Source organism: Urtica dioica, chromosome 7 (genome assembly GCF_054948205.1).
Source record: "Urtica dioica subsp. dioica isolate 48M chromosome 7, U.dioica_male_clone48M_v1_H2, whole genome shotgun sequence".
Lineage (NCBI taxonomy): Eukaryota > Viridiplantae > Streptophyta > Magnoliopsida > Rosales > Urticaceae > Urtica > Urtica dioica.
Genome location: NC_142762.1, coordinates 48,560,848 through 48,579,308, shown reverse-complemented (window position 1 = coordinate 48,579,308; position 18,461 = coordinate 48,560,848). Strand labels below are relative to the sequence as shown.

Below are 18,461 nucleotides of genomic sequence, written 5' to 3'. Positions count from 1 at the left end.
TATAAATCTGATGTTTCTATATTCATTCATGTAACTTTGAATTATGATACAGCTTTGGCATTTATGCTTCTCATACTAATTTGAGTCAAATAAAAACTGGGAAAAATGTTGAGGTTTTTTGTCTCCGTCGTCGTCGCCGGGTAGTTAGACTCAAATGTATGATCTAGATAATCAAAGAACTTTTGGCCGAAAGAAAAGACGAATCTGTTTAGATGTTTTTCTTCTCAATGCTCCGTTTAGCGGGGGTAATCCAAGTTTATATGATCTTTATTAACATATTCTCGTGAATACATCTTTAATTAAAAAATAAAAATAAAGCTACTCATATTATGGTTTTTTTAGAATCAGAAACATGTTATTAGCCTAAGACGGCTTTATTGAAATCCACCCGATTAAAGCCTCAGGCCCGGACAATCTGCCCATTAATTTTTTTCCAAATTTTCTAAGGTAACGTTGGAGAACGGATCGTCGAGGCTTGCATGGACATCCTCAATAATGGGGCAAAGCCAAATGTGGAATAAAACCATTAAAACCCAGACCCAGCTCTTCACAAAATATCACAGGCTAATGAAACAGAATATACATTTATAATAAAGCACAAACATGGGATCTACATTGCATGACTTACATCCTCCGAAACCTACTTTTTGATGCCCTCTTTGTTTATCCCACAAAAACAAAAATAAAATAGTAGGAAAAATGAATACAGATAAAGAGAAATGAGCGATGAGAAAAGTCCTTGCTTCAAAAATCAGGGCTCGACATGATTGCAATCACTGCGTCGCGGATTAGAGATCGGAGGCACCGCCCTTATCATTATACTTGGAACGAAAGCTATCATCTGCAAAAAAAAAAAAAAAAAAAAAAATTAAAGTCCAAAGCTATAATCACAGTGCTGACATCGGAAACGTCTTCTCATCATATATGATGTGAAAGAAAGTCTCACCGAACAAAATCCGATGCACATCAGACTAAAACCAGGGAAGTCAAACGGTGCTCTTTCCGAGAGGAACAAAGCTGAAACACAAACTTGTCTATATCAGCGTTCAAGGCAATATTAAAGCCCGAATATAAAGATTTGGATTGCTCGTTTGATCACCTGTCAGAGGAGAGAAAGCCAATGGAGAAATGACATTGGCCAATGAACATATGCCCGAAATGCATCCTTGAGCCTTTCCCTAAAGCAGTAACATATATAGTGAGCTTCTTCGTTTTATTTTTTACTTTTTATATAACGGTTCTAAATGTGTACGAAAAACTACCTGCTCATGGGAACCGACTTGTTTGGATACAATGCTTCGCATCTGCGAATATTATAAGACAAAAAGTTGAGAAATAGAGATTAAGCAAATGTCCCGAAAAGGCTTGAGAAGAAACTCACGCATGGTTGAGCGAACACAATGAATACGGAAAACATTGCAGCAGCATAAGGAACCTTCAGTGTTCAAAACATATAAATTCTGAGCGTGACAACATAAATAATTAAAAACAAAAAAAAAAGTCCATGAACTATCTATTAGGGACAAGAATGTCACTCGTGTAATAGTTCAGGAACTATTTGCACTCAAAACGTAAAAAACATAAGGCAAGATGTATAATTTGTTTTTGGAAGTTGACTTGTGAGGCATTACCCAAACAGACCACGCAACGCCGTCAAGAAAAATCTGCATTTGTTGCAACAGAGATAAATTACAGATATTGTTTGAAAATTCTGATAAATTCTAGAGTCATATTTAGAATACCAATCTTTGAATGATGAAATATATTTTGGAAGAAACTGATCAAACGCTTACATGTGAAAAGTTAAAGACAAGTCCTATTGAAAGTAGTTTCTCCTCTCCTAAAATCGGAGCTAATAGAGGCATCAGAAGCAGCTGAACATAACACAAAATTAAATAGACAAGAAAAAGAATATAGATATCAAAGAGAGTTAATCATAGAAACAAAAGAAAGCAATATTGGACATTTATGAGAATGGAATCAAATGCCGTGTAAGAAAATACCTGCGAGATAGTCCCTGCAACCCCAGAGATCACCATTAAATCAGCAAATTGATCCTTGTTAAAATGAAACCTTGCCTTCAAGTAGTACTGCCAAAGACGGAGAAATTTTATTCGATTCTTATATTTAATATATACGACCATGCCTATCGAAGATATAGCAAAAAAGGACAAGAAGTACCATCATTGAAGCATGAAACCCAGCGTCTGCCAAATTGCTGAAAAACGCGACTGTCGCGGCTTTTGAAAAAGTCGGGCTTTTAAATCAAGAACACATTCAGTCCATTTTCAACCAAAAATATGACTATGATTTGAAAGAAATTGAGATAAACAAAAACATAGAATCCTACTAAACTAAACTAACCTTGTTCTCAGCAGTGGAATCATATCTCCCGATAAAGGGAGAGATTTAAACATGTTCTCTTTCTTGTTTAAGTCCATGACTGGTCCAGAAACAGTTATCGCATCCTTTGACAATAGTGGAACTGTTAGATTGACATCCAAGACTGACTCCGGAAGAAAAATCTTCATATACACCAATGCCACCACAGCAAGCAGCGCTGAAACCTAAAATCATCTCCGAAATTAGCTTAATTGATAGCGATCAACTGAAATGAAAGAAAGGAATAAAAAAAACCTGGAAAGTTGAGGAAGTGGAAAGGAAACGAGTGGATAAGGTTCCACAGACGAAGCCACAAGAGCCGATTCCGGAGAGGATTCCGAACGCCGAGGCTCGCTTTCCTTCTGGAACATTGTCCGCCTGAAGATTTCACAAACAGATTTTGATTTTGATTCCATTGATGATGGTAACGATAGGACGAAATCGCGGGAAGAGGAATTAAGAGTTCTAGGGCTTCTTTCCCTGTTTGCGAGGGAAAAGAGGGAAACGGCCGTTTATTTGGTTAGGCCTGATTTACTATGGCCCAATATCTCGTGAACTTATAGAGCAAAATTATTTATTTTTAGGAAAAATTACGACAATAACGGTTTCAGGGTATAGTTCAAAACAAAACAAAAAAACCGGTTTCATAGTTAAAAGTCACCTTTTTCAAACGGTAAAAAATTATTTTCTTTATAAATAAAATTATAGAGTAAATAATGTTAAATAGAGCCCAAAAATATAAACAAATTAAATATTAAGAAAATAATAATGATTGTTTGTAACTTAAAAAATACTATTTTCGCAGTAAAAAATTTAAACATATTATTCTTATGATAAAATTAAAAAAAATCTACTAAGCTACTAGAAGAAATTACCACAATTAACTTATTTTATTTGTGACCAATAATGACATATTATTTTTATAACGATTGTAATCCAGAAGAATATGGGCTATTAGCGTTAAATGCAACCTCAAAATTCTAATTAAAAAGTTGAGTACAAGGAAAAAAAAATCCAAGTCATAAAATTTAGAAAAATATCATGGATTAAGTCATTTGAAACGTTAGATTTGCAATATAGCCAATGTTTTAAATATGTTTAAAAATCTAGTTACACTTGATTGATATGACATCTTTAATCAGCTAGTATTTTACATGATTGTCTTTAGCATTTTCATACCTTAATTTTGATAAATTGCTAATTTATTACAGGATTACTAACGGATTACAAAACGTTTTAAATTAGCTAAATAACTAAAACGCCCTAATAGTTAACATTTCAGGCTAATATTTGGATAGGTAATGATAAAAGGGAATTACCACGTAGGCCAAAGAAAGGCACTGAATACTGCCTTCACAAACCATGGAAGTAAGAGTCTTGAAGAAGAAGTATGCGTAGAAGAATGTTCTTGATCTGCTATAAGCTAGTATTCCTGTCATCATCAATTCATTATAATTCGTAATACTTTTTTTGTTTGATTTTCCTAACATTTTTTTACATCTGTTTGTTTCTTGTTCTTGTTTTTATTTAAAAACGTTTAGTTAATAGCCCGTTGTAAAGATAAGCCAACATCATATTAATTCCCGGGAAAAAAAAATCATATCATAGTTATCCTTTTTTTAGGAACATTTTATTAATTATTGTAAACATTGGAAATTGGAATCAAGGGACCGTACAAAGTTACAACATGTTCAACAATGATATATACCTTTTTTTTTTTTTTGCTAGGAACAATGATATATACCTTCACTCGTCGCTTTAAAGAAATCCATGGCGGCTTTTTTTTGTTTTTATAATTGCTTTGAAGTGATTATTACACTTAGTAAAAGCCTAACAAATGGGTCCATTTTACACGCTAGAAAGTAATAACTAATGACTAGCTTAGCTTCCATAATACATACCCTTTAGAGAAAATGAAGAGAGTACTGAATAAAGTTTCCATTTAAAGAAAATCATTAGCAAGAGAATTCTAAAATAATTAAAAGAAATAGCGTGGTTTCACTTCATCATCACTAAAAAAGAAATCAATTAATTAGAGGTTTAGTTACCCAAAGGAATAATGGAGAGAGACAATGGTAGCATAAGCAAAGACTTCCTTCCATACTTATCAGAGAGTCTTCCTACGATAGGCATCATCACAAGCGTCCCTAGTCCTATTATCTGCACAAAATTAAAACCAATAATTATCATTTTCTACACCACATCATATATATAGCATATATACCAACATTATGCATTCTTATATTCAGACCAAATTATTTTACGCACAGACAAACATGTTTATATTATGTAGTGGGGACTACTAGTGTTGCACATTGAGATCATGTAATTTATAGAAAAGAAAAAGGAAAACTACTAGAAACTTATCATGTAATTTAGTCTGATTTTGCTTTTTTTTTTTTTTTTTTTTTTTTGTGGATAAAGCATTCAACGTAGAAAATGCTAAAAAAAAAGGGTTGCTTGGGAATTTTGATGATGGACTAAAACGCTTTTTCCTTCTTAAGTCTCGAGATTTTTATAAGTCGGAACATTTTTCTTTTAAATGTTCTTTTGACCTATTGTTCTTATCAGAAATTCTTTTGTTTGAAAAGACAGGACTTGTATTCCTTTGTTCGATGGCAGTCTCATTGATTTAATTTAACTATTTGGATTTCTTTTTTTAAAATTAAAAAAAAAAAAAAAAGGCAATTCTCGTGACAATGTCTGAAAAAATTGAAAGTTTAACCTAAAATTGACTATTAGGTAATAAGTGAATGTGTAGTTTCATATCAGCGATTTAACAACTCACCAAATCTATCTTATATGCATTAATTATTACGTGATATACAGATTGAGATATGCCTTGATATAACAATAACACTCCAACAAATTCAGTTCAATTTACACATTTGGATTTAGTACGACTAACATAATTAGTAGGACTATTACATTGAAATTATCGTGAAAGTAGACAAGACGTACGTCACGTGTAGAAAGTTTTTCATGGCGTTAATCGCGACATTAAATCTTTAAAAAAATGTACGGTATGAAATGTAGTGAAAAACGAGAAGGTGAGAAGAAAGAGAGGTAACGAGAAAAGTGAGAAAACGTGTAAATAAGACTGACTATTGGCTCCTTGGTAATTTTGTCCACGTCACCTTTTAATTTGATCCTGTGAATTTGTCCATGTTACTTAAAATATGAAAGAAATGTAAGTAAAGCAATGGCCGTACGTAGTGTTATAACACCAGCGAAACTTCCGTATTTAAAATTTTAGCAAAGATCAATAATGACAGAAACATATATTTTTGTTCCTATTCTTTTATGTTTTAAATCATGATGGAATTAAAGGGAAATAGGCAAATAGTATATATAGTTAGTTTTGTGTCATTTAAAAAAAAAAAAAAAACACACACACACATACACACACACTTTTTATAACGTCCAAGGAGCGAGGAAGTTTCGCCATATCCAAATTACAAATATATATCCGGCACAGAACTATCTTTTTAAAAAACTTCTATCGAAAGTTTCTCCAAAACAGTTAAATTTTGTCTTGATTGGAAGTTTGAAATGTTTTTATACTTTTCAATGTTGTATTGAAATTCAATTTTCATTATTTTTATGCTTGCTTTGAGGGTTATATCAGGAATATCATGTCTCTATCACCGAAACATTACCATATTTATAATGCACAATTGAGTGGATATTACCTCATCTCTGGTTTTCTTTAATAAGGTATTATAAAGCGTAAGTGTCAAGTTTAGAGATTCTACCATATTTTTCCATTATAAATGTTAATTTTCCTCAAAGAAGAAAAAGCTGTATTGTAAGTTGTAACCACACCAAAAAAAAAAAAAAAAAAAAAAAAAAAACGAGTTCCACAATCAAGGAACAAAATGAAAACATAAAGAAAAGGAACAAATGAAACACGTACTAAAAAAAAAAAAAAAAAAGAAGAAGAAGAAGAAGATTAAAAGCACGATGATGTAATTACTTAATGTTTAAGCTAGCATGGTAATTAACACCAATAAGGCTCACTAAAAGAAATAAACAATCCATCATCCAAAAAGGTCTCTTCGTATGGCTTTAATCGAGTAGTTAAACACCATAATAATATGACGTTTTCCTCCGAACAAAATTATGATTGTAAAAGCTCAAAAAAAAGTAGAGAAAGAGGTTTAAGAAATTAGAAGCAGTACATACATACTATAGGCTGAATAAATAATTTACCGCTTGTTGAAAGCCAGTGAGGTAAATAGCAATCGAACACTCGTCTTCTCCGGGACATAAAGCAGACATAGTGACGTCAGTGATCGCCGGAATCACCATGAACGTTGAATACGTGTGGATGAAGATTGTCATGAAAAGCTGTCCCAACCCACATAGCTTTTCCATTTCTCTCTCTCTCTCTCTCTCTCAATGCTGAGGAGGAAAAAAAATGAAGCTGCTTTAACAGTTTGAAATCGCAAGCTTTGGACATAATATATATATATATATATATATATATATATATGTATATATATGTGTGTGTGTGTGTGTGTGTGAAAGCGGTAGCTTATTTAAAAAGAAAAGAAATGTAGTAGTGAAAGTGGCTTAGAATACACCATTAGTTGTTTTGTCTTTAGATACTTGTCGTTTTTTGGGTGTGCATGATTGGATAAAACCGTTATCCCAATATATATTAGACTGTGGATTGTATAATATCATTCTCCAGATTGAACACCCAAAGGCTTACTCATGAAACCGTATAGGATATGGTTCAAGAAATGTATAAATGAAAAGACCCTACTACATCCAAATAATTTGTATTTAAAAAATTACTTGACTATTATTTCGAGTTACTCTTTAAGTGCCTTGAAATATCTCTGCGGGAAATTTCTTATCAAGCCATATTCTAGTGACTTTAATCTCCATCTGAGTCATTTTAATAATGACTTACATGATCAATTTCAAAATATATAACAGAAATATTATTATGTGATAACTTAGTCTATTGAATTCAAATAACGTCTTAGATTCATGCTTCGAAATTATTTTACTTATACTTGGTTGAGAGAGAAATGATATTTTCACCACAGCATTTTAATGGGAATGTGAGTCCTTAGTTAAGGAAGATGGCACTCGTCACAATCCGGAATACTTTTATGAGATTTTTTTATTAAAAAAGTAATAGAGAAAGTACAAAATCTAGGGTCGTTACAATTTGTTGTTCGCTTGCGCTTTTAGCTAAGAATAGGGTTGCGAAGTGAAGAAAGAAAAATAGAGTGTGAAGCCACGAGACTTTGCTTGCAAGTTCAAGCAAAGCAAATCTCTAAATATGTATCGCTTGATCAATGTCATTACGGCTTGCTCTTGAGGCGTGCAAGTTTTATAAACCATCTCAATCTATAATTATAAGTTGCAATGTACTTGCTAGTTCCAAAGTGGACGTAAAGAAGCGTTCTTCGCAAGTCAAATCCCTTCTAATATATATATATATTTTTTTTTGTCAGTTTAACTCAACAAGGTTAGACTTAGACACGTATATGTTTGAATGATTGCCTACATACTACTCGTGAGACGTGTCATGTTACTGTCGTTTTAAAACCTTTTTTCAAAAATATATCACTTCTCATTTTATTCCAAGAGTAATATTTCATTATAACATTTTTTTTCTTTATTGTGTACAATTTTATTTAACTTTTTTTTAATGTTTTTAGTTTCATTTAAAATAATGAAACATAAACTATGTTGTATGGAATATTTGAAAATATTGAATATTCATAGAATTAACATCTTCGAATGAGATATTTATAGAATTTCCCATTTTCTTTTTAAGTTCAGCTTCGAAACAGCCAAAGCCAGCCCATACTCTATGCGGGCCAGACCCAGGAGGCTCCCTGCTCCCCCCTCGTTTGGGCTTATGAGATTATTAATCATGCTTACGATAAATATATCAGAAATTTAGTGATAAGAATGTCCAAAATAAAAGTTGGCACAATTCTTCTCCAATTCTTCTATATTGCTTATAGTTAGATCTAACTCTAATTTTGTACTTTTCATATTTTCCAGAATCTAAATTAATTTAATGTCGTTAAAAAATTATGAAGTAATATGATTTAAATTAGATATCCAATAATATCCATCTTATTTAAAATAATATAGTTTAAAGCCATTTTTTTAGTATTGCCATATGGATTTGCGTCACAATTCACATTTATATACATATTATTAATATTATTATTTTGATAGACAGGCTGTTGTTAAGTTGGAAACAAAGACATGGTTGTGAATATCAGTCAGATATTTTGTCCATCCAATCCCTTTTCTCCTTTACAACTAACATTAACATGCATACCATTGTCACGCTAACTCATCACGTGATTCCGTTTAAATAACTCTAAAGAATCTTGCAACTATTATTATTATTATCAAGTATCAGTCATTTTTCTTTTCTTTTTTAGGAACATAAAAAATCAGTCATTTAAATACCCCATTGTTGGTACTTGGTTGTCTTTATTTTTCTCATTATTTGCCAGGGGTTAGAAGAGTATCATTAAGTTCATTTTGTTCGTTAAAAGAAATGGCATAGGGTCACTCAGTGACCACAACAATTATGCAGAATAAAAAGTTATTCTCATGGAGAGTGTTTGAATCAAATGATGAAAACGAATATCAACCAAATTTAATGCACGACATTAAATGCCTATTTCTCATGAAATATTTGTCTGGCATTAATTAACTGACGATTGACGAATAAATTTTGACTGTGACTGTCGAAACTTTTTTTAACAAATAACTCAATGTCTTTTTTTTTTTTTTGCAATCTAACACGGGTAAATATAACATGCTGGTTGGTAAAAATATTGTTTTTTGTGCTGTTGCAAAATTTCATTTTTGAAGTAGAACGTCGTGATTTTTATCTATTATGTTATCAGAGTTTATAACAAAGTTCAAATGAAAATCCAGCGACAGCAAAGCTAGGAATTCCAGTTAGGGAGAACAAATGTGGAAAAATAATTCAGAGACAACAAACTTAAAAAAAAAAACATATAAATTTAAGCTAAAATATAAAAAGTGATAAAAAAATTAGGATAAATAAGATACATATTAATGTACATCAAGACTATCCTTAAATTATATTAATTTGTATTAGCTAAAACTGTTATGTAGTAACCACAGCCGTTTTTTTTATAGAAAAATAGTTATATGTTAGACACTGTTTATATACAAATGGTTATGTGTTAGACACTCTTTATATGATCTCTTTTTCTTTCTTTTTTTAAACTCTCTTCATATGATCTCGAAGAAGACTTTCGACGGTCTCAAAAAATATTGTATTGTCGAGATTTTCAAGTGGATAACGGGTTTGCCAAGAATTGTGGTGTTGTGAATTATTAGTATTTAATAGTAAGAAGAAAGGATGGGATGGGATGGGATGGAAAGAGAAATGAGAAAGATAAGTTAAATGGCTATATTGACTATTTTGTTAAGGGAAACTTGATAAACCAAGCCTTTTGTGAAACCACATTTGAAAATAAAACCATGTTTTGGTACTCTTAGGAAAACCAAGCATTTTTGCTTATGAAAAGTCAAAAATGCCCTCACCTTCCTTCTTCTTTCTTCCTGCAGTAACAGTTAAATGAGTTCAAGAAAATTGAAACAAAAACATAGAGCAAAACCCACAGGACCAAACCCACGAACGGCGAGAAAGGACGAAGCACGAACCGACGAAGCCCGAACCAGAGCGCCGACGCAAACCAGTCCTCCGCGTCGCCGCCATTTCGCTCCTTCCTCTTCTTGTACAAAGCAGAGAAGAAATCGCCGACCCCTCGTCACCATCCCGACCACCATCATCCTCCACCGAGCAGAGCAGAGCGACACCGCCGCGAGCTCGCCGTGGCCGCCGTGACCCATCCTCCACCGCGCGCTTCAGGCCGAGGAAAAGAGACGTCGCCGGGAGTCGCGAGGACGCCGGAGCAAGAGCGACCACCGACGAAGGAGTGAGTGGTTGCCGGAGAATCTAATTCCGCGAAAATAAGGTGAGGAAGTCTCTTTCTCGGATGGATTTTCGAGCTAGGGTTTATAGCTCATAATTTGGGGATTTTGATTCCGGGATGATTTCTAAGCAATTGATTGTGTTTATTTGATCTTTGGACCCGATTATTGATGTTGAGGACTTGAAATTGGTGATTGGTTTCGGATTTCTTGGTTGTGGTTTGAATTTGGCCGAATTTGTGAAAAAGAAAAACTGTTTGAACTGCCTCTGTAAATCGACGTGGACAGACCGATATGATCTGAGTTCTTATTTTTGGATATTTTTCATGGATAGTAGACTGTATGAGCTTTCTAAAATGACCAAGAACATGTAAATCCATTGAGTATTGAATGAGTTATGAATTTTCAAAGTTTGTGTTTCGCAGCAGTAAAACGGGATTTCCAGAATTGTAACAGTGAATTACGGGCTGTTTTTGAAATAGCTATTCTTGTCGTATATATGCTTGTAATATCTCGTTAGAAAGCTACATGAGTCTACTTTCATTTTCCGCTAGAATCAATCGATTTCAAGTTTTGTAGCTCGAGTTATGATGGCTTAAGCGTTAGTGGGTCAGGCTGTCGGGAATTCTTTTGACTTGTTTATGTTTGTCGAGGAAGACGACGATGATGATATCAGGTGCGGACTTTCGGGTGCGACTTTGTCAGAAATGGGTAAGTTTTGATCTCTAATTCGATGATATTTTGTAAGAAATTTGTTTGATTTGCTGAAAAAATGAGTTTGGGTTCGTCATTTGGGATCCAGAAAAAAAAGTTCGAATTTGTTGTCTGTAATTTCGAACTTTATAGTTGTTATTTCGATTGCATTTCGAACTTTTTAACTTGTACAGATTTGACTTCTAATGTATACTTTTTAACATCTTATGTATACTTTTTAACTTCTTAACAGGTCCAAACGTTAATATATGTTGTTTATTTGATGGTACTTGGGTGAACAAGAGGACGGTGAGGAAGACGACAATGATGATATCGGTAATAAGAAGTACGCCTTCAGCCATAGCGTCGTGTACTTTTCGTCAGTAGTATTGGATTTTATGTCTTGGATTTCAGACATTTCAGTTATTTTATGTCTTTGATTTCAGACTTTTTAGTTATTTTATGTATTTCAGACATTTCAGTCCTTTTATGTAATGGATTTCAGACTTTCCGGTTATTTATGTGTTGGATTTCAGATATTTCAGGTATTTTATGTAATGGATTTCAGACTTTTCAGTTATTTTATGTCGTGGATTTCAGACATTTCGGAAATTTTATGTAATGGATTTCATACTTTCCAGTTATTTATGTGTTGGATTACATACATTTAAGTTATTTTATGTCTTTGATTTCAGACATTTCAGTTATTTTATGTCTTTGATTTCAAAACTTCCAGTTATTTATGTGTTGGATTTCAGACATTTAAGGTATTTTATGTAATGGATTTCAGACATTTCAGGTATTTTATGTAATGTATTTCAGACTTTTCAGTTATTTTATGTTGTGGATTTCAGACATTTCATAAATTTTATGTAATGAATTTCATACTTTCCAATTATTTATCTGTTGGATTTCAGACTTTTCACTTGTTTTATGTCTTTGATTTCAACATTTCAGTTCTTTTATGTAATGGATTTCAGACTTTTCAGTTATTTTATGTCTTTGATTTCAAAACTTCCAGTTATTTATGTGTTGGATTTCAGACTTTTCAGTTATTTTATGTCTTTGATTTCAGACATTTCAGTTCTTTTATGAAATGGATTTCATACATTTCAGGTATTTTATGTAATGGATTTCAGACTTTTCAGTTATTTTATGTCGTGGATTTTAGACTTTTCAGTTATTTTATGTCGTGGATTTCAGACTTTTCAGTTATTTTATGTCGTGGGTTTCATACTTTTCAGTTATTTTATGTCGTGGATTTTAGACTTTTCAGTTATTTTATGTCTTTGATTTCAGATATTTCAGTTCTTTTATGTAATTGATTTCAGCCATTTCAGTTATTTTATGTCTTTGATTTCAAAACTTCCAGTTATTTATGTGTTGGATTTCAGACATTTCAGGTATTTTATGTAATGGATTTCAGACTTTTCAGTTATTTTATGTCGTGGATTTCAGACTTTTCAGTTATTTTATGTCGTGGGTTTCATACTTTTCAGTTATTTTATGTCGTGGATTTTAGACTTTTCAGTTATTTTATGTCTTTGATTTCAGATATTTCAGTTCTTTTATGTAATTGATTTCAGCCATTTCAGTTATTTTATGTCTTTGATTTCAAAACTTCCAGTTATTTATGTGTTGGATTTCAGACATTTCAGGTATTTTATGTAATGGATTTCAGACTTTTCAGTTATTTTATGTCGTGGATTTCAGACATTTCAGTTATTTTATGTCTTTGATTTCAAAACATTACAAACTCAATTTTCATCCAAAAAACTAGTCTCCAAAACTACCAAAGTAATTATCATTAAACATTACAAACACAATTTTCATCCAAAAAACCCAATTCTCTTCGAAACTACACAATCCAACATAAAATAATTAAAAACCACAAACAACTTTGAAATTGAGAAAATAAACCATTAAATAAACCGATATCATCATCGTCGTCTTCCTCTCCATCAGATTGTTCACCCAAGTACTATCAAATAAACAACATATATTAACGTTTGGACCTGTTAAGAAGCTAAAAAGTATACATTAGAAGTCAAATATTTACAAGTTAAAAAGTTCGAAATGCAATCGAAATAACAACTATAAAGTTCGAAATTACAGACAACAAATTCGAACTTTTTTTTCTGGATCCCAAATGACGAACCCAAACTCATTTTTTCAGCAAATCAAACAAATTTCTTACAAAATATCATCGAATTAGAGATCAAAACTTACCCATTTCTGACAAAGTCGCACCCGAAAGTCCGCACCTGATATCATCATCGTCGTCTTCCTCGACAAACATAAACAAGTCAAAAGAATTCCCGACAGCCTGACCCACTAACGCTTAAGCCATCATAACTCGAGCTACAAAACTTGAAATCGATTGATTCTAGCGGAAAATGAAAGTAGACTCATGTAGCTTTCTAACGAGATATTACAAGCATATATACGACAAGAATAGCTATTTCAAAAACAGCCCGTAATTCACTGTTACAATTCTGGAAATCCCGTTTTACTGCTGCGAAACACAAACTTTGAAAATTCATAACTCATTCAATACTCAATGGATTTACATGTTCTTGGTCATTTTAGAAAGCTCATACAGTCTACTATCCATGAAAAATATCCAAAAATAAGAACTCAGATCATATCGGTCTGTCCACGTCGATTTACAGAGGCAGTTCAAACAGTTTTTCTTTTTCACAAATTCGGCCAAATTCAAACCACAACCAAGAAATCCGAAACCAATCACCAATTTCAAGTCCTCAACATCAATAATCGGGTCCAAAGATCAAATAAACACAATCAATTGCTTAGAAATCATCCCGGAATCAAAATCCCCAAATTATGAGCTATAAACCCTAGCTCGAAAATCCATCCGAGAAAGAGACTTCCTCACCTTATTTTCGCGGAATTAGATTCTCCGGCAACCACTCACTCCTTCGTCGGTGGTCGCTCTTGCTCCGGCGTCCTCGCGACTCCCGGCGACGTCTCTTTTCCTCGGCCTGAAGCGCGCGGTGGAGGATGGGTCACGGCGGCCACGGCGAGCTCGCGGCGGTGTCGCTCTGCTCTGCTCGGTGGAGGATGATGGTGGTCGGGATGGTGACGAGGGGTCGGCGATTTCTTCTCTGCTTTGTACAAGAAGAGGAAGGAGCGAAATGGCGGCGACGCGGAGGACTGGTTTGCGTCGGCGCTCTGGTTCGGGCTTCGTCGGTTCGTGCTTCGTCCTTTCTCGCCGTTCGTGGGTTTGGTCCTGTGGGTTTTGCTCTATGTTTTTGTTTCAATTTTCTTGAACTCATTTAACTGTTACTGCAGGAAGAAAGAAGAAGGAAGGTGAGGGCATTTTTGACTTTTCATAAGCAAAAATGCTTGGTTTTCCTAAGAGTACCAAAACATGGTTTTATTTTCAAATGTGGTTTCACAAAAGGCTTGGTTTATCAAGTTTTAAACATTGAAATTAATTTTAAGAAGTATTTAAAGTCTAAAACTAATAAATTTAATCATATTTGTAATTTTAAGAGATTGATGGTAAATGAAAAGAATTTAGGGAACGTTCCCCCTAAATTTCACATAAAAACCAATTAGCTAATAGTTACAGCTCATATATGAAGCTCACAATTCAAACCCGACATTATAATCATTATTTTAAATTTTATTAGTAATAAATACTTTTGGATTAAAAACAAAACTTAAATACAAAATTGACAGATACAAGTAATCTGTATTTATTTATGTGTAACAAGAACAACATACTCAATTCTGCCAAAAATTATCATGTGGTGCTCATGTCCCTTTCTTTGCTAGAAACATAATTATTCTCCATTTATTTAACCCTACATGAGATCTTATAGACCTAATAAATCCCATATGGTTAAAAGTTGTATAAACATATTCTATTCCATTTAAGCATTAATCTTATTTGGGCTAACCAACTAATAGTTTTTTATTTATTTATGAACTCGTATAAATGTGTGGTATATTTGTTTCTGTTTACATATGTTTGACTAATTTATGTTTCCATTACGCTACGGTATTAATTAGATTTATGGTCAATTATTGTACTTGATATTTTCGAAAGAAAATGTAAAGGCTAATTAGCTATGATTTTAGTGGAACTATGGAAGATCTTTTAGTGAAATTTTGTCTCAAGTTTGACTTTAAACTAAAACCACCAATACGTGGAAGGCATGGTTCTCAAAAGTGAAAATTACTTATGGTAGTGACTTTTTGTACTTTATACCAATAATAACAATTATAAGTATTTTCTATCCAAAATCCCACTATTGTATAGTGAAGTGATGTTAATACCCCCAAATAACTGCTGTAGAATTATGTAGTGTTTACAAACTTGAGCTTAAGTGAATCTAGCGTATCGGTAATCGCTCATTTGCTTCCAACCAATGTTCGAAATGTCGTTTTTGTTGCCGTTTCGAGCTTCCTAATTTACGGAAAATCGACAAGCTAATGGAAAACATAACGGAAAAAATGTGGAAAAAGGGCATTCGATTTGCCGTTTTCCATGAAAAACCGACAAACCGATAGAAAAACGAACGGAAAAAATGTGGTAAAATGTATTTAAAATATATACATGTAATACGTACATATATTTTCAATTTTTAAACATATATAAAGAAAATACATTATGTATATAATCTTTTTTAATAGAAAATTATATATATATAATATTTTATAAATGTGTGCTATTAATATATATAAATTTTTTAAATTAAAAAAAAACAGTAGGAAAAAAAAAACGACAGCAGCAATAAAAAAACGACACAAAGAAGAAAAACGACAGCAAAAAAAAACGACAGACGACGAAAAACGAAAAACAACGAAACGAAGAGAACACCTTTCGTCGGTCCGAGACATACCGGCAGCGACTTTTTCGCCGGAAATTGACGATTTTTGTCGACATTTGAAACCATGCTTCCAACAACGGAAAGATTTAAAGACAAAAAAAAAAAAAAAAAATCAAACACATATAAAGTTGTTTCAAAAGAAAATTTTCATTTTGTATCTCAAAAGTGGAGAATTATCAAGATTAGACTTCATAGTTGCAATATATCTAAAAGTGGAAAAATATCAAGACTAGACTTCGTACTTGCAATATATCTCAAAAGTGGATAAATTTCATTTTTTCTTTTAAATGACTCCCTCCAAATCAGAGCACAAGGTTTTCTCTTTCAAAAAGAGAGAGAGGGAGCATATTTTTTAACATAAGTAAAATTTTATTTTTTTATTTATAATATTTTTCTCCAATATTTGGAAAGGTAGGTAGCTTCTTTGATTTTTTTTTTTTTTTTTTTTAATGATACATACGAATCCAATTGAAATATTAGAGTTACCAATTAGTCAACTGTATTAAACATTTAAAATTATAACGTGACATTCAACTTGTTTTTTATTTCAAGTTCAGGCCCTAATCGCTTTGCAAAAGAAAACCAACCCTCTCTCTCTCTCTGAAATCCCATCAGAAAAGACAAAAAAAAAAAAAAGAAGAATGGAGAGCTTAGCCCTAGTGTTGACCGGGACAGCGGTGGCGATCGGGCTGTACTGGTTCATTTGGGTGATGGGCCCGGCGGAGAGGAAAGGCATGCGCGGCGTGAATATCACCGGAGGCTCCATCTCCGCCGAGAAGGTCCAAGACAGCTACAAGCAGTACTGGTCCTTCTTCCTCAGGCCGAAGGAGATCGAAAAGACCGAAAATGTCCCTGACTTCGTCGACACTTTCTACAACCTCGTCACCGACATCTACGAGTGGGGCTGGGGACAGTCCTTCCACTTCAGCCCCTCCCTCCCCGGCAAATCCCACAAGGACGCCACGCGCGTGCACGAGGAGCGCGTCGCCGATCTCATCTCCGCCAAGCCGGGGAGCAAGATCCTGGACGTCGGGAGCGGCGTGGGAGGGCCGATGCGGGCCATCGCGGCCCACTCGCGCGCCAACGTCGTGGGGATCACGATCAATGAGTATCAGGTGAAACGGGCTCGCCAGCACAACAAGAAGGCCGGGCTCGACGCGCAGTGCGAGGTCGTGCAGGGCAACTTCCTCGAGATGCCCTTTCCGGAGGCGTCCTTCGACGGCGCGTACTCCATCGAGGCCACGTGCCACGCGCCCAGGCTCCAGGACGTCTACTCCGAGATCTTCCGCGTCCTCAAGCCCGGATCTCTCTACCTCTCCCACGAGTGGGTCACCACCGACAAGTTCGACGGCCGCGATTCGGAACACGTGGAGGTCATCCAGGGGATCGAGCGCGGGAACGCCCTCCCGGGCCTCCGCGTGCACTCCGACATCTCGGCCGCGGCGCGTGAGGTGGGCTTCGAGATCGTGGAGGAGAGGGATCTGGCGGCGCCGCCGGCGCTTCCGTGGTGGACGAGGCTGAAGATGGGACGCGTGGCGTATTGGAGGAACCACGTGCTGGTCACGATCCTCGCCGCGGTTGGGATCGCGCCGAAAGGGACCGTTGACGTTCACGAGATGCTCTTCAAGACCGCTGACTTTCTGACCAAGGGCGGCGATTCTGGCATTTTCACGCCCATGCATATGATCCTCTGCCGGAAACCACTCGCTGCCATGCATAGTATCGCATAGTGTTTAATCGAAATTCTAAAAATATCGTACATACGTATCATTTTAATATAAATAACATGTATCCCGCTAAAAAAATGTTATATTAAAAATATCACTCTTTTTATTTATTTTATATAAAAAAAAATTTGAACTCCAAAAAATATCTTTAATAGAATAAATATTTATTTATTATTTTATTAAAAAAAAATCAAAATCTCCCTTTATCAAAAAATCCTTAACTTTTATAAAGAAATTTTTTTAATTTTTTTTATATAGAATAAAAAATAAAATAAAAACTATTTCATTAAGGATAATAAACGAAAATGGTGATATTTACAATATAATATTTATTTAGGAGATGCATATGTCATTTATATTAAACTAAAATGATATGTATGATATTTTAAAAAATTGAGAGGATAAATCTGGCATTTCGATTAAATATTAGGGATACTCTTATTTTCCCTTAAAAAAATGTCTCCTCTCTCTCTTGGTGCTCTCTTCTTCTATTTTAATATCGTTTTTTTAGCTTTTTTTTTTAATTGTTAATTTTTATTTTGGATATTGTAATTTTGTTTTGTTTCTGAATTATTTGAATCTCGTGGTTAAAAAAAAAAATGATGAACTGGTTGGATCTAAAGAGGATAGTTTTTTATTCAAATTTGAACAGGGAGTTCTGGCAATTTTAGTTGTTTGTTACTCTATTTTACTCATCGTTCGTAGAATTCCAATTCACAAAGTACTGTTTATATACATATTATTAATATTAGTATTTTGATAGACAGGCTGTTGTTAAGTTGGAAACAAAGACATGGTTGTGAATATCAGTCAGATTTTTTTGTCCATCCAATCTCTTTAC

At 33.9% G+C, this 18,461-nt stretch overlaps 1 protein-coding gene, 1 long non-coding RNA gene and 1 pseudogene across 2 annotated transcripts; 1 reads left to right on the top strand and 2 right to left on the bottom strand.

Annotated features, from left to right (window-relative positions):
• Positions 1–333: 333 nt before the first annotated feature.
• LOC149392520 (Major facilitator superfamily protein) lies at positions 334–6,832 on the bottom strand. The gene is made up of 14 exons (XM_089620530.1): positions 6,595–6,832; positions 4,431–4,542; positions 3,702–3,814; positions 2,638–2,760; positions 2,365–2,567; positions 2,182–2,257; positions 2,004–2,090; positions 1,794–1,874; positions 1,632–1,664; positions 1,382–1,435; positions 1,263–1,304; positions 1,100–1,178; positions 947–1,017; positions 334–841 (listed from the first exon to the last, which is right to left on the bottom strand). The coding sequence occupies exons 1-14, from the start codon at positions 6,757–6,759 to the stop codon at positions 752–754; spliced, it is 1,329 nt and encodes a 442-aa protein (XP_089476656.1). The 5' UTR covers positions 6,760–6,832; the 3' UTR covers positions 334–751.
• Positions 6,833–12,824: 5,992 nt separating this feature from the next.
• Positions 12,825–14,020, bottom strand: LOC149392519 (uncharacterized). The gene is made up of 3 exons (XR_016300349.1): positions 13,931–14,020; positions 13,264–13,395; positions 12,825–13,049 (listed from the first exon to the last, which is right to left on the bottom strand). It is a non-coding gene; the product is annotated as an uncharacterized LOC149392519 (long non-coding RNA).
• Positions 14,021–16,420: 2,400 nt separating this feature from the next.
• Positions 16,421–17,879, top strand: LOC149392518 (24-methylenesterol C-methyltransferase 2 pseudogene; annotated as a pseudogene).
• Positions 17,880–18,461: the final 582 nt, after the last annotated feature.